The 23,264-nt window shown below is 42.9% G+C and overlaps 1 protein-coding gene across 1 annotated transcript in view; it reads left to right on the top strand.

Annotated features, from left to right (window-relative positions):
* chp1 (calcineurin-like EF-hand protein 1) overlaps nucleotides 1-12,508 on the top strand; it is a 13,664-nt gene extending 1,156 nt beyond the window's left edge. Inside the window, exons 2-7 of the mRNA XM_043698304.1 lie at nucleotides 472-544; nucleotides 6,169-6,249; nucleotides 7,597-7,724; nucleotides 8,676-8,737; nucleotides 9,869-9,991; nucleotides 10,336-12,508. Of these exons, the coding sequence (XP_043554239.1) occupies nucleotides 472-544; nucleotides 6,169-6,249; nucleotides 7,597-7,724; nucleotides 8,676-8,737; nucleotides 9,869-9,991; nucleotides 10,336-10,389 (521 nt within the window). The 3' untranslated portion in view covers nucleotides 10,390-12,508. The remainder of the gene's footprint in view (nucleotides 1-471; nucleotides 545-6,168; nucleotides 6,250-7,596; nucleotides 7,725-8,675; nucleotides 8,738-9,868; nucleotides 9,992-10,335) is intronic.
* The last annotated feature ends 10,756 nt before the right edge of the window (nucleotides 12,509-23,264 follow it).

The following is a 23,264-nucleotide window of genomic DNA, read 5'->3' as shown; positions in this document are numbered from 1 at the left end:
ACGTTGGGGAGAGGTGACGGGGAGGACAAGGGACAATGAGAAAAGAAGGGGTGGGTTGGAAATGCAGGGAAAGGGTGTAAGGGGGATAGTAGGATGAATGGAGTAGAGAGACCAAGTGGGAAGGGGAGTGAAGTGAAGTGAATGTGGGATCTGTGAAAAGAGTAGAGACTCAGGAAGAAATGGGTTTGAGTGTGAATGGTGTGGTGGGAGGAGAGAAGAGTGAGGGTGGAGAGGGAACTAGGTAGACAGTAGCATGGAGATCAGGGAGACAAGATAGGAGAGAAGCAGGTGGGAAGAGGAAAGAGAGAATAAGATAAATAACATTGTACTAATGGAGCAGTGATTGATTGCCACTGCTGACAGAAGCTGTGTTTTGGGACTTCATTGAGGTTATTTTCATATGGGCAGTTAACGCACATTCTAACCCACTTACTCCTAACTCTATCTGATTTTGTTTTTGTTTATATACAGTTTCTCACAGCCAGATTACACGCCTTTATAGCAGATTCACCAGTCTGGATAAGGGGGAGAATGGCACACTTTGGTAAGGAAATATCAACCCTTGGGATCAGCTAATTCATACAATAGGTTTCCTGTCACCAGTAGTTTCTAGGTAGTATCTGGCTCACTGAACAGCAAGCAGGATTCTAGTACATAAAGCCTGTACAGTATTGTTGGTCAGAATTTATAATTCACTTCCTGGAAGGAGTGAAACCAGTTGTGATGCCAGGTGATGTGATATAAGGCTGACCAAAATTGCCAAAGTTTAAGAGTAGAATTGTTTAGTTTGTATAAGAACTTCTCACCTGTAATAGGAAATTTTGTGGGTCAAATGAGACACTGGTGAATTTGACGTGCAAACAAATCAGTTTTTATTCAACAGAAAGATGTAGATTTTAAGCATTTTTCCCATTGGGTATAAGACTGAAGGCTGGCTTAAAAAAGCTGTCTTGTAAGATGAATTATCTTCCTCTCCTTTGGTCCGATGTCATATGTCATTCTCTTGAAACCCTTTACTGTGGACTGTTTAATTAATTGCCTTTCAAAATGTCATTGAACTTCTTGCCATATTCAAGTTGTTTTTGATTGTAATGTTAGAGATTTTCTCAGCCTGACAATTTAGCACGGTCAATCTTGCTGACTCATCTTACATTCTGACTCAGCAAACTGCAGTCCTGCGAGGATGTGCAAAGAAAATACTATGATCCAGTTCGGATGTAACGAGGAGTTTATTTCCCAACATCTATGTTTCACGTAATTAAGGAGAATTAGGGCCAATTTGTTTTGTCACCTTCGAATTAGAAATGATATTGAAATTCAGGAGGCAGAAGTACTAAAAAAGATGATATGGTAGGGGCGAATTGGGTGGGGTTGCAGGTGGTCACAGTAATAGAGGTAGATGTGGCAATGGCTGCAAAGAAAGAGTTGGATCATTGCCGATGGCTGTCTCGAGTGCTGTTGAACTCCATTCACAATGAAGGAAACAGAGTAGCCAGTTTCTGCGCAGCGAGCTACTGATAATTGCATAATGATCAGATCATCTGTTTCTTTCTTACTGTGACGTTGATTGAGAAATAAATAACCTAGGATTCAAGGGTGATCTAACTTGCTCATCATTGAAATAGTGATGTGGATTTTTGTATCTGTCTGATAGGCCAAAAGGGATTTTTTAACCGCTGAGCTGATGAACCACACCTCTGTCAAGGTAGCACTTAATATGATTTTGGAGAGTCTGGAAGCATGGAGGTTTGAACTATTGGTGCCTGGAACAAGTCATGTCCATGTCCCATCATGATGAAAGTTCCTTCCTACAAAGGGAAGTCTATGGAGAGCTGGCAGACGTGGAACAGGGAATTGTTATTTTTGTAACTTAACCATGTGCTGTGACACAATCCTGTGTTGTGAAAGCAAGAATGAGAAGGAAGGTCATCACTCATCCACTTTTTTTTTAGCTGAGTCATTATATTTACATCTGAGAGCATGTTGATTAATGGTTTATCTCTGGCACTGTCAGAACACAGTTTTTCAAAGTTGCATTACTTCCTGCAAGATAGTGGCTCTGTTCGCAAGTTAAAAACAGCTTTTCAAATTTCAGGTTCCACCCAGCTTAAACTAGTTCCAGCAAAGTCACCTTCACAGTGAGGGTAATGTCAAACAATTTACTTTTTAAAATGAAGAGAAGGAATCTGCTCATCTTACAACAGGACGTTTAACAATTGATCTCCATGTCGGGATATTTGGGTGTGAACCTTTATCGGCCTCATTAATTTGCTTTGTACAGTCACTTTGCTCAATCCTCCATTAATAGCTGTCCTTCTAACCCTCTAAGGACCAAACCTGGCCCTCCTGGCCCAGAGATAGGGGAACACTTTCAATGTTCCACAAGTACCCAGAAGGTATTTGGAATAGGTAGCCCCGGGTTGAGTTCAGTACAGTCTGCTTGAAGGATTGTAATGCTGAACATTTTCTTTATTTTTCTCATTTTTTTCATAAGATTTTTTACGTGGGTATCTTCGTACCTAAGATGGCATCTTAAGTGGTGATTTAACTCTTCGTTGCACTAATATGAATACATGTGACAATAAAGCTAATTCTAAAAGTGCCTCGCAATCACAACAGCAAAATTCCACAAACAATCACCTTCATTCTGATTAGATCGCTTTTATTTGTTCACATGGCCTGATTGTGCCATGGCATTTGATCCCATATTACTTTTTAGAAGGTGTGGTGAATCACAGCTTTGAGCCACAAGTTGTCCTTGTGTTGTTGGTACGCCTATAATGTTGTTAGGGAGGGTGATGCAAGATTTTGACCCAATATGAAGGAATGATTTTTTCGCACCAAACCCGGCTGATGTGAGAATATTGTATTTTGAAAGATACAGAGTTAAACTTAGAAAATTACTTGAGAAATTACTTCAGCCAATCAATATTCAAGTGCAACCAATATGGTGAGATGTTGATAAAAACAAATTACTGCGGATGCTGGAATCTGAAACCAAAAGAGAAAATGCTGGAAAATCTCAGCACGTCTGGCAGCATCTGTAAGGAGAGAAAAGAGCTGACGTTTCGAGTCTAACTGACCCTTTGTCAAAGCTTTGACAAAGGGTCAGTTAGACTCGAAACATCAGCTCTTTTCTCTCCTTACAGATGCTGCCAGACCTGCTGAGATTTTCTAGCATTTTCTCTTTTGGTGAGATGTTGAGTTTAATAAAAGTTCAAAAATAGAATGTAATGTCACTAGTTACACAGCAAAAGCCTATGCAATTAGCAAGTGCCAGCTTGGATTGGGCCAGAGGGCTGGCATGTACAAATAGCTGTTCTACCACTTCACTTCTTAGTGGTCAGGTCTTCTCAACTTCTGGAATCCCTCAAAAAATCTTAACTGGAGGCTTCCTTCACAGTTCTCTTCTGCTGCCCTCTGCAGTAAATTCTCCCAAAGTCATCTCCTTTCTCCCCTTTTCAGGGATGGATGTCAGTTTCCATGACGGTACAATATTAAACAATATCTACAAATCATGTTGATAATTACTAAACAGTGACTTGAAGGGGAACTTGTAGAGAACTTGTCCTTCTAGAGAAATTGAAGGTTTGGAAGGTGAGTTGCTGTTCTGCATCTTGTGGATGGTACAGACTACTGCCACAGTGTACCAGTGCTGAAAGGAGCCATTATTTAAAGTGAAGGTTGGGGGTGCTGATGAAGCGGGTTGCTTTGTTTTGGATGGTTGCAAGCGTCTTGAGTATTGTTGGGTCTGCACTTATCCAAGCAAGTGGGGAATATCCCATCACACTCCTGACTTGTGGATAGTGGACAGGCTTTGGGAAGTCAGGAAGTGAATCATTTATCTCACCTGCTTGACACTGATCTTCTCCTTGCAGAATTCAGCGATATGATTCCTTTGAGTATCAGGGGAGCTGCTTACCATTTCTCTTGTTGAGATGGTCATTGTCTGGATCTTGCATGGCGTGAATGTACTATATTTTAGTGATCTGAAATGAGTATTAAATATTGGACAGGGTGAAATCTTCTGTTCTTCCAGTCATGCTGAGAGATCTTGTTGAGGTAGCTAAGAGCTCAGAGACTTCAGTTTAATATCTGGTTTAAAAGCACTGAAGGTATGGCATTTGGAATGCCAGTCTGGATTATGTTTTCAAGTTTCGAAGAGGAGTTGAAACCATAAAGCCTTGACTCAGAGGCATGAGTGCTACCAGATTAACCACTGCTGACGTGTCTGGTATTCCTTCTGCCTCCTAAGTGAAAACAAGATAAACACATGTTGGAGAAAGGAACAGGAGATTTGTGGACGGCACAGTGGTTAGCACTGCTGCCTCACAGCGCCAGAGACCCGGGTTCAATTCCCGCCTCAGGCAACTGACTGTGTGGAGTTTGCACATTCTCCCCGTGTCTGCGTGGGTTTCCTCCGGGTGCTCCGGTTTCCTCCCACAGTCCAAAAATGTGCAGGTTAGGTGAATTGGCCGTGCTAAATTGCCTGTAGTGTTAGGGGAAGGGGTAAATGTAGGGGAATGGGTATGGGTGGGTTGCGCTTCGGCGGGTCGGTGTGGACTTGTTGGGCCAAAGGGCCTGTTTCCACACTAAGTAATCTAATCTAATCATATATCAGTGGGGTGGCAGAGGATCAGCTCATATTGATACAGCAGACATGCTATATATATATAACTGTGTTCTTTCATTAAGTACTTTCCTAAACACAACTTTGATCAAGCTCCTCTGATTGGTGAATTTTCTGATTACACTTCCAAGGAGTGCTTTCGGACATTTCTGTACACTAAAAATGCTGAAAAATTGTATGGTCTTAAAGCAGGCTTCTTGGTTAGTATCGGTGGCCTGTAGTGATACTGTCTACATTTCAGTGAGCAACTTCCCTGTACAGTTTGCTTTGTCGATGCTCAATTAATACATTTCCTTCAGTCACCAGGAGAAATTAATCACAATTATTCCACACAGAGGGAGTCTATGCGTGGTCTTCCACACACAACAGAGTATGATCTGTCACTTAAAGGTCTATGGGAACCTGGTTAGCACATTGTGTTGATTCCTTTTTAAAGTTATCTTTTTTAACCTTGATTTTAAAAAAAACATAATGAGAATAGCTCTCTTGTGAATTTGCAGTAAATGCTTTTGCATCTGGGTACTCACATTAACTGGAAGCCCTTATTAAGCTACCATCTTACACATGACCTTCCCCCTCTCATGTGCGCCAACCCACCCCTCCTGTTTCCTGCATGCATCACCACCTCCTCCCCCACCCATTTGAAGATGTTAACCCTGTGTAGAACTTTTTACAAAGCAAGTATCATTTCCTTACTCTCTGCCCTAACCCATAGACTTGGGCTGCTGATGTACAATGTTGGACTCAAACTTGGCTTTGCTTCAGCTTTGTCCTGTGAATTGTCCGCTGCCAGTATTTCTGTTAAGTTGATGTAAACAAACTTTACAGAGACAAGGCTTGGAATTGAGGACGTAGCTGAGAAAATGAGTATACCCACTTCAGGTGTAACAGCATGGGGCCTAGTATAAGACATAGCTCACTACAGGAGACAATCAATGATAATTTGAACAGAGTGATGGTCATTCTTTAATAAACAAAATAGCCAAAGAACTGTGGCTGCTGAAAATTACAAACAAAAGCAGAAAATGCTTGAAAAGCACAGCGGGTCTGGCAGCATCTTTGGAGAGAAAACAGTTAACATTTCCGGTCAGTCTTTGACAGATTAGGGTTGCAGGTATGGGAAGAAGTAGAATTTTATGTTTGTAACCTCTGGAACTAATACAAAGGATAGAATAATCTCTAACGCAACCTCGAGGTAATGGGATAGTTAGGCATGCATTGACGGGAGCCATTCTCTCTGGAAGCCTTGTGACTGTCTTGCAGAATTATGTAAGAATTTTCCAGTTTTCTATGATGTTGGCCTCTGCTCAGTCTTCCTATCTTCTCCTTGTAGGAGTTGCATTGTTATTGGTTTGGTCATTGAGTGAATGAGCTTGCACTGTGGCATAGATAGAGTGAGCATCGAGGGGCTGAAGGCTTCTTTGAGCCTTTTTGTATGTTCCTGCCTTTAAAGCTGAATGAGCCATTTGACCATCATTTGAGGGGTGCTTTTCCAGATCATCGCTATCATAGTTAAATGTCTGTTTCTGTCCTTGTAGCCGTGAAGATTTTCAACGGATCCCAGAGCTGGCTATTAACCCACTTGGAGACAGGATAATCAATGCTTTCTTCCCTGAAAGGTGAGCAGTGAATCAGTATGTGTTTCCATGATTAATTGTTGAGCACCTTTCAGATAGCTAGACGGAGTTGGCAGAGACAGAAAACTGAAGTGTGTTGTGGCCTGTAAAGAAGTTAGAGCAAAGCACAGAGAAAGGGCATCAGTTGCATCACTTGATTGATTCCTGAGGGCTTGTCTTAATTGGAAAGACAGGCTTGTATCTCTTAGAGTTTAGAAGAATAAGGCACAATCTTATTGATCAATATGATACTGAGGGAAATTAACAGAATGGACACTGAAAGTATGTGGAAGAGACTGGGATGACACAACAAAATATGTTGTCTCCTCTTTAAGACAGATGAGAACTTTTTTATAAAGATCGCGAGCCTGGAGTTCTCTTCCCCAGAGAGAATTTCCCGGGTACAGGGTAACTGAATATTTTTAAGACAGCAGTAAATAGATTCTCTGTAACCAGGGAGCCCATGGTTATTAAGGGCTAGCTGGCAAAATATTTATAAGGTCACAATGAAATTTACTATGATTTTATTGAATGCTTATTTCCATCTCTGTAACATCATCCAACTTTGACTAAGTTCACTTTTAGGTTACTAATTTGTACTTTCTTGCGTATAATTTTAATCTTTGCAATGACAAGGACTTTTTCCACTCAGATTGACACAGTAGAAAGGGTCAATCTTTCTCATCACCGTCTTAGAGGGAGCAGGTAGCCCTTTGTTTAAAGCTTTGTGATCCAATAAGTTTCAGACAAGGAGAGGTTATGGCAGGGTAGAATATAGGAAAAGTATTTTCACTTGTGGGAGATAGGGTAGTTATAGTCATAAATGTTAAATGAAATTTCAGAGGTGCTGGTTACCATGAGGAATCAGTGTTATGATTAGTATAGCTGTATTTGAAGCTAGCTAAATATGTGACAGGGAAAGTAGCAGAACAATCTGCTGAATGAATAATGTGAAGCTGTGATCAGCACTTAGCAGTAGTTCATCTTTGTCTTCACCTTTTCTTCCCACCAGTTCCCACATTCATGAGGTCATCTGCCATTTCCACCACCCATTTGGTCCCAACATCAAACACCAAGCCCGATCTCTGCTTTCCAGAGAGACTTTGAGCATCTACTCCCATTTGTCCAGCATCTTAATGTGCAGGCATGGACAATCTGATACTTACCCTGGCCCCACAAACACTCTAAAGAATAGCATCTAGAGTCGTAGAGATGTATAGCACAGAAACGTTTGGATGATGTTGAGTAGCGCTGGCCCTGCACTGTACTCTGATCATTATGACCAGTTACTGCAGCAATTCTAGGCCACTTTCTGCTCAACCTTGGATTTTTCTTTCCATTTGTGCTCAGTGAAGACCAGGTGAATTTCCGGGGCTTTATGCGGACTCTTGCTCATTTCCGACCCATCGAGGAGAGTGACAAAAACAAAGATCCTCGTGTTCCTGAACCACTCAATAGCAGGAACAACAAGCTGCTTTGTAAGTACCTGATTCTTTTGGTTAATCGCGGTTACTGTACCTTAGCTTAGACAAGTGACACTGAGTTACTGTTCAGTGTGTAAATGAATTGCCCACTGTGACTCTTGTTTGTATGTAGCAAGGGCTCGCCTTACTGTGAACCTGCCAGAGCAGTGGTTCAGGAAGTCGGGAGGGGCACCAGGTGCTTTATTTTAGACTCTCCATATGAAGATTGAGACAGAGTATCTGTTATGATGGTGTGGGACCTGTGTAGCAGGAAGCAAGTACCAACCTGGCATGGGTTTGGATAGCCTCCCGATTCAGACTGATGTACTCGGCTGAGGTTAACACAGTACCAACAGCAAAATGACACAGCCTCCTCTGTGTGGCACAGAGCAAAATATTTCCCAAGGCAGCAAATCATCCAATAACCAGTTACCATCTCATTCAACATCAAAATGTAGAACTGTGAAAAAGTCTAACAGTGGTGGCCCCCCGCCCTGGTCCTTTGCTGACAGATTATACTCTCACCCTTGCTGCCCCCTATTGACAGGACCATGTTTCCACCCACGACAGAATCACCCCAGTGAATGTGTTCCTCGTATTATCCCTATCCCTACAGGATGCTTCAGGTTGCCTCTGATCTGCTGATGTACAAGTGAGAAGGAACAGAGTCTACCAGTGTATCAGAGGATCTGCTTCAGTCTCTTCAGACAATGAGTTACAGTTTATATGTTATGAAGGTAGAGAAGAGGGGAAAGAGAAATGGGTGATTGAATGGACAGAGGAAGTTAGCAAGTGGTTTTGAGAGCAAAGGAGATTGAATAAATCAAAGGGGAGGAGAAAAGAGACTTTCAGAAAGAGGAGCGAACACGAGATGAGATCAGTGACACTTGCTGTGCTTCACTCTCTGCTGCCTGCGGTCCTTCAAAAATACAGTATTGCACAATGATTCTTTCTTTACTGTTTCAGTTGCTTTCAGACTTTATGATCTTGACAAGGATGACAAGATTTCACGTGAAGAGCTCCTGCAGGTACTGAGTGTTTCTTTCTATGGTGCTGTGTTAAACTGACATAACTCAGAGGGGACAGCAAGGAAGTGGTAGATTCTCCTACCAGTTAATATTGTAGCGTTTTCTGATGGGACTTTCTTTTCATAGATTCACAGAGACTTGCAGTTCATAATGCTTCAAGGACAGTGGTTCAAATCCCACCATTGCAGCTGGTGGAATTTAAATTTAATTAATAAAATGGACAATGAATTCGTGGACCTGGACTTGAAAGGTAGCCCATGGTCACAAATACTGATGAATGTCATCAAGCCTATCTGATTCACTAATGTCCTTTCGGAAGTAAATCTTCTGCCCGAAACTGGTCTAGTCTACATGTGGTCACAAGCATATAATCTGTTTTAGTGATGTTGAATCAGGGATTAATATTGGCCAAGAAACTCTGTCTTGCTCTTTGGGAATAGTGTTGTAGGATCTTCTCTGTCATCTTGAGGATGAGGCACACAGGGACTTCAGTTTCAAACTTTAGTTGAAAGAAGACATCTCTGACAGTGCAGCACTTGTCATTCCTCCTCCCCAATATAATTTGCGTGATGAACTCAACCCCATTGATATTTACTTTTGGAAAGATTTTTTTTTTAAAAAACTAAATACACTATTGAAAGGATGCACTTCACTACCTTACTACCTTTCTTTATTTTGGGGAAATAGATGCAGAGCTGAAAAATGTGTTGCTGGAAAAGCGCAGTAGGTCAGGCAGCATCCAAGAAGCAGGAGAATCGACATTTCAGCAACCCTGTTAGTGTGGTGGTTGTTCCCACGCTGACTTGGAACAATGTTGTTGTTCCTTCACTGTTGCAGGATCAAAACGACTGCAATGGGAGCGTTCTTACATACCAGCAGATGTTCAAGAATATGGTTCACCACATCCTGCAGGGCACATTCAGTGGAAGCTGTCCAAAACATGCAATGCCCATATTGAATGGACCAGTGAAGAAAATCACTGTACAGAGTGAGAGAGGGATATGAGAAGACTGGGGATATTGGCACTGATGTGTGAAGTTTCTAGCATTTTTAGTGAGGCTTTGATCAGTGCAGGCTGTTGTGTCCAACATGTTCACTGTCAATGGTTTACTTCCTTTTATCACAACGTAGGTCCTTCGCATGATGGTGGGAGTCAACATTTCTGACGAGCAATTGGGCAGCATCGCAGACAGAACTATTCAAGAGGCAGACCAGGATGGTGACCTTTCTATCTCTTTCAATGAATTTCAGAAGGTATGAGGGCAGCAATATACTCTCACTTTAGACTTTGCTATCTGCTTATGTTTTGGGCATTGAATAGATACAGACCCACATGTACTGTATCCCAGTGTTATACAGTGACAGACCTGTGCACCAGTACCATACAATTTCAGTAACTAAGCTGTATCCAATGAACTTTCGGAGTTGCTCTGTTTCCTGCATTACTCTCAATAATTGCATTAATCTTTGCACCGTACCTGTCCAGTTTTTGTCTCTGCTCACTATTTGTTGAGAACTCCCCCCTCCCCTCTCCCCTCCTCTCTCTCTCTCTTTTCTATCTATCTGACCAGCTTACTTTATTCACTCTTCACCATCAGGTGTTGGAGAAGGTTGACGTTGAGCAGAAGATGAGCATCCGATTCCTTCACTGAAATGCACACTTTGAGCGGGCGAGATCTCCACACTCTGTCTGCCTCTGACTACATCAACATATTAGCTGACTATGTAGAGAAGTTTATCAATTGCACAGGAGCATGCCAGTCATTCCATAGGTTCCCCATTGCTCAGCAGTCGTGGAAGTCGTTATTCCTTGCGATTAGTTTTGAGTCCTACCAGAGAGCTGTGCTCTACATTTCACCTGATGATCCCAGGTACCACTGAACAGCCACCCATTGGACTGAGCAGACTAATCGGCCTTGCTGGTGGGGCAGTGCTGCACATTCAGGTGATGGTACACAGAGAAAACCAGTCTTGCCTGAGGGGCTCCATAGTTGTCACGGACTGTATTGTTCTGGTGCTCCTTGAAATGGACTGCTCCCCAATCAAACTGCAATATTATGGGGATGTTGAATCAAGTTATTTTAATTGAATTTGTAGGTTTTTCTGATTGGGGGTTGTTGATTATAGGGTATTTATTAATTCAGTGTTGTATGAATTGTGGCTTTCATGATATTTACTATTACAAGTTCTTCAGTGCCAGTTGCAATTTATCTGTTCTACGTGTTATGTTTTAGGCCCCATTTCTCCAAACCTCTTCAAGGAGAAGAGTGATTGTTTTTGATTTTGATGATAAGACACTATTTTCCCCATGGTTTTTCTGTGGGACCAGGCTTTCTTGTGCACTCCTTGTGACACAAGGTTGCAATTGATTTTTACTTGGCAGTGCTAAATTGCCTGAAACTTGCAGACCCATTGGTGGTGATGGTGTGGAGGGGTTAGGATTGCAATATGTGCCTACAGGCATCTGCTCATGTTCAGGTTGGGAGACTGTGATGTTAATGTCACTGTTTACTAGTGAATTTCCCTGCCTTTGCTTCCTGGCTATCAATCCTGATGGGAAACTTGTAAATCAATGTTTTTATTATTGCTGTCAATACAGAAAGGTTTCTCTATTACCATCTCTTTGTTAGTTATCTGATTTATCAGTTAAAGATGTTGGTTTGCTTCTAATATCAGTTCCTTTATGTGACTAGAGATTTCAAATGATGCTGTGATGCCGTTGGGAATTTCACTGAGAGCCCTTTAACAGACAACATGGGAGTTTAAGACTTTTTTTCTAAACTTCAGTCTCGTTCCAGGTGATGTGACTGGAAAGTGTCCTTGGTGCCTTTTCTATATGGACAGGCTCTATAGCTGGTTTATTGTATTTGTAACCGCTCATTCCTGCAGTATTTAAAACTAGCTTTTGCTGTCATTTCTACCGAGTTGTGGTAATCCTAATTGGTGAAGCTGTGCTCAGTGTTTATTCAACAGTGTTTATTCTTGTGATTCACATTCTAGCATATTGGAAGGAAGGGCCTAAACAATTCCAGGATTCTAGAGATTAAATCAGTCACTATAAGTTTCAAAGAGAGAGAAGAACAGGACATTGCTTCAGGATAAGTGCTAAGCTAATTCTCAAGCCCACCTGTGCCAGGAAGCACAGTGTATGTATGAGCCTGGGTTTTGATGCAAAATTGCAGGGTTCTGTCCATATTAAGTACATCTTCATGCCTAAGGGGGCTGAAGTGAGCTTGAAGGCTCTTTGGCGCTGTTAAAAGGCGCTGTTTCTGCGTGCCATTTGATTTTTTAAAAATGCTACATGTTTCCTTCATGGAATATCACAACAGTTGCTATCAGCTGAGTTCCTGTTAAAAAGTCCAAGGTTTTGGCTTGTGTGTCTTTAATTGGGTATCTTAGGGTGTCCATTCTTTTCAAGACCACCAACGTGGCATGGGAGAGCAAAGCATACTTCAGCAAAGGCCTGAAGATGGAGAGACTGTCCGAGTTGCCTCACTTGCATCATGTCTTCACCCTCCACCCCCTTTCCCCTCAGTAAATGGGATAACGCTGAGAATTACCAAAGTTTTCCCACACAAAGACAGAACAGCCTTCAGTGCTGCTCTGATTGAACTGAGCTGAATGCAACACAAACTGTTGAATGCCTGTAGCTGGCTCACTGATACTGTATTGAGTTTTATTGTCCTTCCCTGAATTGAGTTTTCACCTTCCCTATGAGAAGAGTATCTGTATGTTTCATAAATAAAACATGTAATCATCTTTGATCCTTCATTTTGGTGTGTCTCATTTTGTGACCAATTAAAACTAAGTTTGAATTACAGCTACATTTTTTATATAAATAGAAACAAAGTGCTAGAGAAACTCAGCAGGTCTGCAGCATTTTTGGAGAGAGAAACAGAGTTGACATTTCATAGAACATTACAGTGCAGTACAGGCTCTTCGGCCCTGTGAAACCAATCTCAAGCCCATCAAGCCTACACTATTCCATTTTCATCCATATCCAATGACCATTTAAATGCCCTTGAAATTGGCAAGTCTACTAATGTTGAAGGCAGGGTGCCCTTACTACTGAGTAAAGAAACTACCTCTGACATCTGTCCTATATCTATCACCCCTCAATTTAAAGCTATGTTCCCTCATTCTAGCTATCACCACCTGAGGAAAAAGGCTCTCACTGTCTACCCTATCTAACCCTCTGATTATCTTATGTCTCAATTAAGTCACCTATCAACCTCCTTCTCTCTAATGAACACAATCTCTCAAGTCCCTCAGCCTTTCCTCATAAGAGCTTCCTTCCATAGGCAACATCCTATTAAATCTCTGCTCCCTTTCCAAAGCTTTCACATCCTTCCCATTATGCAGTGACCAGAACTGCACATAATATTCCAATTGCAACCAGATCAGTTTTATACAGCTACAACATGACCTCAGGCTCTGAAACTCAATCCCTCTACCAGTAAAAGCTCACACACTGTATGCCGCCTTAACAACCCTATCAACCTGGGTGGCAACTTTCAGTTATCTATGCATATGGACACAGAAATCTCTCTGCTCATCCACACTATCAAGAATCTTAGCATTAGCCCAATACTCTATTCCTGTTACTCTTTCCAAAGTGAATCACCTCACACTTTTCTGCATTAAACACTATTTGCCACATCTCAGCCCAACTCTGCAGCTTATCTATGTTCCTCCGTAACCTGCAACATCCTTCAGCACTATCCACAACTCTACTGAACTTAGGGTCATTTGCAAATTTACTAACCTATCCTACGTCCTTATCCAGGTCATTTATAAAAATGACAAACAGCCGTGGCCCCAAAACAGATCCTCGCAGTACACCACTATTAACTGGACTCCAGGATGAACATTTCCCATCAACCACTACCTCTGTCGTCTTCCAGCTAGCCAATTTCTGATCTAAATCACCCTCAATCCCCTGCCTCTGTATTTTCTGCAAAAGCCTACCGTGGGAAATCTGATCAAAGACCTTACTGAAATTCATATACACCACATCAACTGCTTTACCCTCATCCACCTGTTTGGTCACTTTTTCAAAGAACTCAAAGTTTGTGTGGCAAGACCTAACCTTCTCAAAACCATGTTGACTATCCCTAATCAAATTATTCCTTTCTAGATGATTAAAAATCCTATCTCTTCTCATCCTTTCCGACACTTTACCTACCACCGAAGTATGGCTCACTGGCCTATAATTACCAGGGTTGTTTCTACTCCTCTATTGGAACAAGGGGACATTTGCTACCCTTCAGTATGACCGTTTCAGAAACAAAGTTAGTGCTTTGAGACCAATATGACTTGAGAGTCATATTGAACGTGACTTGATGCTGCCAGATCTGCTGAGTTTTCCCAGCGTTTTGTTTTTATTTCAGATTTCATTGTTTAACTTTGATTTCCTGCTGGTTTTCTTTTCTGTTCTGAGGTTCGCCTTTAGTGTGGTGTCCATCATACAGACCTGTACTAAGTTGACTGAAAGCTTTGCTAAGCTGCTCAGGCCACCTCAAAGACTCTGAACGTACCACAGTTCGATGATTTCCTTAAAGATTTCTGTCCTCCATATTAAGACACATGCATCAGATCAATATCTTTTTAAAATAAAGTTAGCAGTCTTAACTGGCCACAATATTTTAATGGAGAAAAATGACTTTTATCCAAAACAGTTGGGAGATCTTTGGTTTCACATTCAAAATAACTTGGACATGTAGGCAAAAGCAATGTCTCGCCTTTCAAGGGTTTCCTCAAATATTGAGCCAAAGATGACTAAATTATTCAGATACATGAATAGGGATACAGGCAAGTGGGACTAGTTCAGTTTAGGAAACCTGGTTGGCATAGATAGGTTGGGCCAAAAGGCCTGTTTCCATGCTGTTTGACTCCATATGAGAAATGAACATTGAGCCATGGAGGGAGAGGTGAGAAGAGAATGTTTTCAAGATTGAGAATTTGGTAGACTAGAAGTTAGGCAAACCAAGGTTAAATGAGATTGCGTAGCTATAAAAGCCACGAACAATTACAGTTCCCCGTAGGAACTGTAAACAAAATAATTATTGAAATAACTTTCAAATGAAGAAATAGCAACAAGATTCTTTTTAGTAGATTTTATATTTACACAAATTATAATCAATACAAATTGTGTGTAACATAATGAAAAAGTGATACATAGATTCATAAATTGCAGAAAAGCTTTGGCCCATCAAGTCTGCACTGACATAACTACCATTAAAGGTGCATTAATCCCAATTTTCTGCGTTTGTACCCATATCTTTGAATGTAATGATATGTGAAATGCACATCCAAATATATTTAAAAGTTGCAAGGTTTCTGGCCTCCACTACCTTCCCAGGCAGTGAATTCCAGAATCCCACCACCTGCTGAGTGGAAAAAGTCTTTTATTTCCCAAATACCTTCTGAATATCCTGCCCCTTACTCTAAAGCAATGCCCTCGTGAATGACCCCGTAACCAAGTTACCCACTCCCTACCCCTCATTATCAAATATACCTCAATCATATCTCCACTCTATCTTATCTGCTATAAAGAAAACAATCCGAGCCTATCTAGTGTCTCCTTATAGCTCAATTTCTCAACCCAGGCAATATTCTGGTGAACCTCTTCTGTACCCCCTCTAGTGCTATCATATCCTTCCTGTAATGAAGTGACCAGAACTGTATACAGTACTCTAGCTATGTCCTAACCAATAATCTGTACAACTCCAACATTACCTCCTTGCTCTTACACTCTATGCCACAACTGATGAAAACAAGTTTCCCATATGTCACCTGAACTATCCTATTCACATGCTCTTCCAACTCCAGGAATCTGTTGATAATTACCTCAAGGTCCCTCTCTTCCTCTGAGCTATCCATTCATTATATACTCCCTCATCTTGTTTCTTCTAAAGTGCATCAATTTGTACTTATCAGAGTTAAATACCATCTGACACCGGTCTGTCTGTCAGGCCAACCCATCTATATCTTCCTGTGACCTACAATCATCTTCACTATTAACCACTCTACCAAACTTGGTGTTGTCTACACATTTGCTTAACATTCCCCCCACATTTTCTTCTATCATTTATGTATATAATAAGGGTTCCAGTGCTGATCCTTGTGGTAGACCGCTTGACACTGGCCTCCAGCCACTTGAATAGCCTGCTACCACTACCCTTTGTGTCCTACTACTAACCCAATTTCAGATCCATCTTGCCAAATTTCCCTCAATTCCACGTTCTTTAATCTTCTAAATCAGTCTACTATATGGGGCCTTGTCAAAAGCTTTGCCAAAATCCATATAAAGAACACCTGAACTTCCCTCATCCACACGCTTGATCACATTTCCAAAAACTTCCAACGAATGTTTTAGGCATGACCTCCCTCCAACAAACCCATATTGACTATCCCTAATTAACGCATACCTTTCCAAGTGGGTCTTAATTCAATCCTTCAATATTTTCTCCAATAGTTTTTCTACCACTGAAGTGAGACTCACCGGTCTGTAATTTGTTTATCTCTAACACTCTTCTTTAAAAATAGAACCACATTAGCTGTCCTCAGTCCTTTGGCACTTCCCCAGCCATGGCGAGAGAGTAATTTAAAATTTGTGTCAGAGCACCTGCAATTTCCTGCCTATCTCCCACAGCAGCCTGGAATCCAATTCATCCAGGTCAGGGGATTTGTCCGACTTTAAGTCTCAATAGAATCCATGTTAAACTCTGCAAAACTATACAGAGGGTTTGTCAGTCTGGAGGAGAAAGTGAGGTCTGCAGATGCTGGAGATCAGAGCTGGAAATGTGTTGCTGGAAAAGCGCAGCATGTCAGGCAGCATCCAGGGAACAGGAGAATCGATGTTTCGGGCATAAGCCCGAAGAAGGGCTTATGCCCGAAACGTCGATTCTCCTGTTCCCTGGATGCTGCCTGACCTGTTGCGCTTTTCCAGCAACACATTTCCAGGTTTGTCAGTCTGCCATAGCGTTGGGATACAGACAGACTTCACACCCGTTGTTTAAAATTCTTGAGAATGATTTGGAGGTGACAATGTTGGACTGGGGTGTACAAAATTAAAAATCACAGAACACAGGTTATAGTCCAACAGATTTATTTGGAAGCAGTAGCTTTTGGAGTGCTGCTCCTTCATCAGGTGATTATAGAGTACTTGAGAATGTAATTTAAAAGATGTTCTGGGATTTACATCAAAGAACAGAAACCAGCATATCCCATTATAAAAGATGAATGGTTTAATCTAAGATTGTTTACTGTATCACATCTCCATGACAAATTCTGTGAGCATGATCTTAACCTCCACAACTACCTCATGAAGGAGTGGTGCTCTGAAAGCCAGTGCTTCCAAATAATTCTGTTGGACTATAACCTCTTGTGCGATTTTTAACTTTGTATACCCCAGTCCAACACCAGCAACTCCCAGTATATTCAAGGCTGAGTTAACCGAAGTTTGTAATCAGTAAGGGAACTGAAGGTTCTAGGAAAAGGCAGGCAAATTTAAGCTGTGAAGCCCTTCCCATTAAAGAAACTGCTGCTGCTGTTGGACAGATTTGTGAGAGGACATCAGCCCTATCCAACATCAGTGGCATGTGCTGCCAAACATTATTTAATGAACCTTGTGCCACCTTATGCATTTCTCTTTGCTGGGAGTATACAATTTCAACTGTATAACAAAAGTGCAATTTTATTTCTGGAAGAGATGAAAATCTTGACCTCCCAATTCCCTGTTCCATGTATTTTATGGTTCAGTGGCCAGGTAACATCCACTGCCTATAATCACATGAAAAGCAGCCAGTTAAGTATAAAAGGTGTCAAGGGACGATGGAACTTTAAGTCAGCAATAGTCAGCACATTTTAAAGACAGTGACCTAAAACTTATTAACCACAGTCTTGATGCCAGTAGTGATTTTGATTTACAGTGTTCTTTATATACATCATAATTACTATCTCCCTACTCCCAAATTGCTCATCAAATCTTCAATGAGGTATGATTTACTGTAGCTCTGGGAGGATTGAAAACCTCATTTTGGAGTTCTCTACCCAGTCTCTATTTGCTCAACATGTGAAGCCAATCACCCATAATGGCCATTCTTAGTACTGAACTTAGAATTTTACAGAACATTACAACACAGTATAGACCCTTTGGCCCTCAGTGTTGCGCCGACCCGCGGAACCGCTCTGAAGCCCGTCAATCCTACACTATTCCATTTTCATCCATATGTTTATCCAATGACCACTTAAATGCCCTTAAAGTTGGCGAGTCTACTACTGTTGCATTCCATGCCCCTACTACTCTCTGAGTAAAGAAACTACCTCTGACATCTGTCCTCTTGATAAGCTGCAGAGCTGGGCTGAGAGTGGCAAATGGAGTTTAATGTGAAAAAATGTGAGGTGATTCACTTTGGTCGGAGTAACTGGAATGCAAAGTACTGGGCTAATGGTAAGATTCTTGGTAGTGTAGATGAGCAGAGTGATCTCAGTGTCCAGGTACACAGATCCTTGAAAGTTGCCACCCAGGGTTGTTAAGAAGGCATACAGTGTTTTAGCTTTTATTAATAGAGGGTTCGAGTTCCGGAACCATGAGGTTATGCTACAGCTGAACAAAACTCTGGTGCGGCCGCACTTGGACTATTGTGTAAGTTCTGGTCACCGCATTATAGGGTGGACAGGGAGAGCTTTTTTCCAAGTATGGTGACAGCGAGCACGAGGGGGCATAGCTTTAAATTGAGGGGTGATAGATGTCAGAGGTAGTTTCTTTACTCAGAGAGTAGTAAGGGTATGGAATGCTTTGCCTGCAACGGTAGTAGATTCGCCAACTTTAAGTACATTTAAGTCCTCATTGAACAAGCATATGGACGTACATGGAATAGTGTCGTTTAGATGGGCTTCAGATTGGTATTACAGGTCGGCGCAACATTGAGGGCCTGTACTGTGCTGTAATGTTCTGTATTCTATATCATCACTCAATTTAAAGCTATGTGTCCTCATGCTAGCCATCACCATGTGAGGAAAAAGGCTCTCATTGTCCACCCTTTCTAACCCTCTGATTATCTTAAATGTCTCAATTAAGTCACCTCTCAACCTTCTTCTCTCTAATGAAAACAGTGTCAAGTCCCTCAGACTTTCCTCATGAGACTTCCCTCCATACCAGGCAACATCCTAGTAAATCTCATCTGAACCCTTTCCAGAGTTTCTACATCCTTTCTATAATGCGGTGACCAGAACTGTACACAATACTCCAAGTGCGGCCGAATCAGAGTTTGATACAGCTGCAACATAAATTCTGTGAGCATGATCTTAACCTCCACAACCACCATGAAGGAGTGGCGTTCTGAAAGCTAGTATTTCCAAGTAAACCTGTTGGATTACAACCTGATGTTGTGTGATTTTTAACTTTGAATATACTAAGCCACCCAGCCTCTGCAGTCCTCTGTCGTAAAGAATTCCGCAGATTCACTACCCTCTGAGAGAATAAGTTCTTCCTTAAAGTCTTAAAGGATGACTCCTTATTCTGAAATTGTGCTCTCTGGTCCTAGACACTCCCACAAGGGGAAACAACCTCTCTACATCTACCCTGTCAAGTCATAGAGTCATAGAGATGAACAGCATGGAAACAGACCCTTCAGTCCAACCCATCCATGCCGACCAGATATCCCAACCCAATCTAGTCCCACCTGCCAGCACCCGGCCCATATCCCTCCAAACCCTTCCTATTCATATACCCATCCAAATGCCTCTTAAATGTTGCAATTGTACCAACCCCCACCACATCCTCTGGCAGCTCATTCCATACACGTACCACCCTCTGCGTGAAAAAGTTGTCCCTTAGGTCTCTTTTATAGCTTTCCCCTCTCACCTTAAACCTATGCCCTCTAGTTCTGGACTCCCCAACCCCAGGGAAAATACTTTGTCTATTTATCCTATCTATGCCCCTCTCATAATTTTGTAAACCTCTATAAGGTCACCCATCAGCCTCCGACTCTCTTGGGAAAATAGCCCCAGCCTGTTCTGAGTGAGTGACAGTGTGAGTGAGTGACAGTGTGAGTGAGTGACAGTGTGAGTGAGTGACAGTGTGAGTGAGTGACAGTGTGAGTGAGTGACAGTGTGAGTGAGTGACAGTGTGAGTGAGTGACAGTGTGAGTGAGTGACAGTGTGAGTGAGTGACAGTGTGAGTGAGTGACAGTGTGAGTGAGTGACAGTGTGAGTGAGTGACAGTGTGAGTGAGTGACAGTGTGAGTGAGTGACAGTGTGAGTGAGTGACAGTGTGAGTGAGTGACAGTGTGAGTGAGTGACAGTGTGAGTGAGTGACAGTGTGAGTGAGTGACAGTGTGAGTGAGTGACAGTGTGAGTGAGTGACAGTGTGAGTGAGTGACAGTGTGAGTGAGTGACAGTGTGAGTGAGTGACAGTGTGAGTGAGTGACAGTGTGAGTGAGTGACAGTGTGAGTGAGTGACAGTGTGAGTGAGTGACAGTGTGAGTGAGTGACAGTGTGAGTGAGTGACAGTGTGAGTGAGTGACAGTGTGAGTGAGTGACAGTGTGAGTGAGTGACAGTGTGAGTGAGTGACAGTGTGAGTGAGTGACAGTGTGAGTGAGTGACAGTGTGAGTGAGTGACAGTGTGAGTGAGTGACAGTGTGAGTGAGTGACAGTGTGAGTGAGTGACAGTGTGAGTGAGTGACAGTGTGAGTGAGTGACAGTGTGAGTGAGTGACAGTGTGAGTGAGTGACAGTGTGAGTGAGTGACAGTGTGAGTGAGTGACAGTGTGAGTGAGTGACAGTGTGAGTGAGTGACAGTGTGAGTGAGTGACAGTGTGAGTGAGTGACAGTGTGAGTGAGTGACAGTGTGAGTGAGTGACAGTGTGAGTGAGTGACAGTGTGAGTGAGTGACAGTGTGAGTGAGTGACAGTGTGAGTGAGTGACAGTGTGAGTGAGTGACAGTGTGAGTGAGTGACAGTGTGAGTGAGTGACAGTGTGAGTGAGTGACAGTGTGAGTGAGTGACAGTGTGAGTGAGTGACAGTGTGAGTGAGTGACAGTGTGAGTGAGTGACAGTGTGAGTGAGTGACAGTGTGAGTGAGTGACAGTGTGAGTGAGTGACAGTGTGAGTGAGTGACAGTGTGAGTGAGTGACAGTGTGAGTGAGTGACAGTGTGAGTGAGTGACAGTGTGAGTGAGTGACAGTGTGAGTGAGTGACAGTGTGAGTGAGTGACAGTGTGAGTGAGTGACAGTGTGAGTGAGTGACAGTGTGAGTGAGTGACAGTGTGAGTGAGTGACAGTGTGAGTGAGTGACAGTGTGAGTGAGTGACAGTGTGAGTGAGTGACAGTGTGAGTGAGTGACAGTGTGAGTGAGTGACAGTGTGAGTGAGTGACAGTGTGAGTGAGTGACAGTGTGAGTGAGTGACAGTGTGAGTGAGTGACAGTGTGAGTGAGTGACAGTGTGAGTGAGTGACAGTGTGAGTGAGTGACAGTGTGAGTGAGTGACAGTGTGAGTGAGTGACAGTGTGAGTGAGTGACAGTGTGAGTGAGTGACAGTGTGAGTGAGTGACAGTGTGAGTGAGTGACAGTGTGAGTGAGTGACAGTGTGAGTGAGTGACAGTGTGAGTGAGTGACAGTGTGAGTGAGTGACAGTGTGAGTGAGTGACAGTGTGAGTGAGTGACAGTGTGAGTGAGTGACAGTGTGAGTGAGTGACAGTGTGAGTGAGTGACAGTGTGAGTGAGTGACAGTGTGAGTGAGTGACAGTGTGAGTGAGTGACAGTGTGAGTGAGTGACAGTGTGAGTGAGTGACAGTGTGAGTGAGTGACAGTGTGAGTGAGTGACAGTGTGAGTGAGTGACAGTGTGAGTGAGTGACAGTGTGAGTGAGTGACAGTGTGAGTGAGTGACAGTGTGAGTGAGTGACAGTGTGAGTGAGTGACAGTGTGAGTGAGTGACAGTGTGAGTGAGTGACAGTGTGAGTGAGTGACAGTGTGAGTGAGTGACAGTGTGAGTGAGTGACAGTGTGAGTGAGTGACAGTGTGAGTGAGTGACAGTGTGAGTGAGTGACAGTGTGAGTGAGTGACAGTGTGAGTGAGTGACAGTGTGAGTGAGTGACAGTGTGAGTGAGTGACAGTGTGAGTGAGTGACAGTGTGAGTGAGTGACAGTGTGAGTGAGTGACAGTGTGAGTGAGTGACAGTGTGAGTGAGTGACAGTGTGAGTGAGTGACAGTGTGAGTGAGTGACAGTGTGAGTGAGTGACAGTGTGAGTGAGTGACAGTGTGAGTGAGTGACAGTGTGAGTGAGTGACAGTGTGAGTGAGTGACAGTGTGAGTGAGTGACAGTGTGAGTGAGTGACAGTGTGAGTGAGTGACAGTGTGAGTGAGTGACAGTGTGAGTGAGTGACAGTGTGAGTGAGTGACAGTGTGAGTGAGTGACAGTGTGAGTGAGTGACAGTGTGAGTGAGTGACAGTGTGAGTGAGTGACAGTGTGAGTGAGTGACAGTGTGAGTGAGTGACAGTGTGAGTGAGTGACAGTGTGAGTGAGTGACAGTGTGAGTGAGTGACAGTGTGAGTGAGTGACAGTGTGAGTGAGTGACAGTGTGAGTGAGTGACAGTGTGAGTGAGTGACAGTGTGAGTGAGTGACAGTGTGAGTGAGTGACAGTGTGAGTGAGTGACAGTGTGAGTGAGTGACAGTGTGAGTGAGTGACAGTGTGAGTGAGTGACAGTGTGAGTGAGTGACAGTGTGAGTGAGTGACAGTGTGAGTGAGTGACAGTGTGAGTGAGTGACAGTGTGAGTGAGTGACAGTGTGAGTGAGTGACAGTGTGAGTGAGTGACAGTGTGAGTGAGTGACAGTGTGAGTGAGTGACAGTGTGAGTGAGTGACAGTGTGAGTGAGTGACAGTGTGAGTGAGTGACAGTGTGAGTGAGTGACAGTGTGAGTGAGTGACAGTGTGAGTGAGTGACAGTGTGAGTGAGTGACAGTGTGAGTGAGTGACAGTGTGAGTGAGTGACAGTGTGAGTGAGTGACAGTGTGAGTGAGTGACAGTGTGAGTGAGTGACAGTGTGAGTGAGTGACAGTGTGAGTGAGTGACAGTGTGAGTGAGTGACAGTGTGAGTGAGTGACAGTGTGAGTGAGTGACAGTGTGAGTGAGTGACAGTGTGAGTGAGTGACAGTGTGAGTGAGTGACAGTGTGAGTGAGTGACAGTGTGAGTGAGTGACAGTGTGAGTGAGTGACAGTGTGAGTGAGTGACAGTGTGAGTGAGTGACAGTGTGAGTGAGTGACAGTGTGAGTGAGTGACAGTGTGAGTGAGTGACAGTGTGAGTGTGTGAGTGACAGTGTGAGTGACAGTGTGAGTGAGTGACAGTGTGAGTGAGTGACAGTGAGTGAGTGACAGTTAGTGAGTGACAGTTAGTGAGTGAGTGACAGTTAGTGAGTGAGTGACAGTTCGTGAGTGAGTCAGTTAGTGATGGTGTGAGTGAGAGTGACGATGTGAGTGAGAGTGACGGTGTGAATGAGTGATGTTGAGAGGGGTGAGTGTCAGA

Source organism: Chiloscyllium plagiosum, chromosome 10, assembly GCF_004010195.1.
Source record: "Chiloscyllium plagiosum isolate BGI_BamShark_2017 chromosome 10, ASM401019v2, whole genome shotgun sequence".
NCBI classification, from domain to species: Eukaryota; Metazoa; Chordata; class Chondrichthyes; order Orectolobiformes; family Hemiscylliidae; genus Chiloscyllium; species Chiloscyllium plagiosum.
This window is presented reverse-complemented; position numbering and strand designations above follow the sequence as displayed.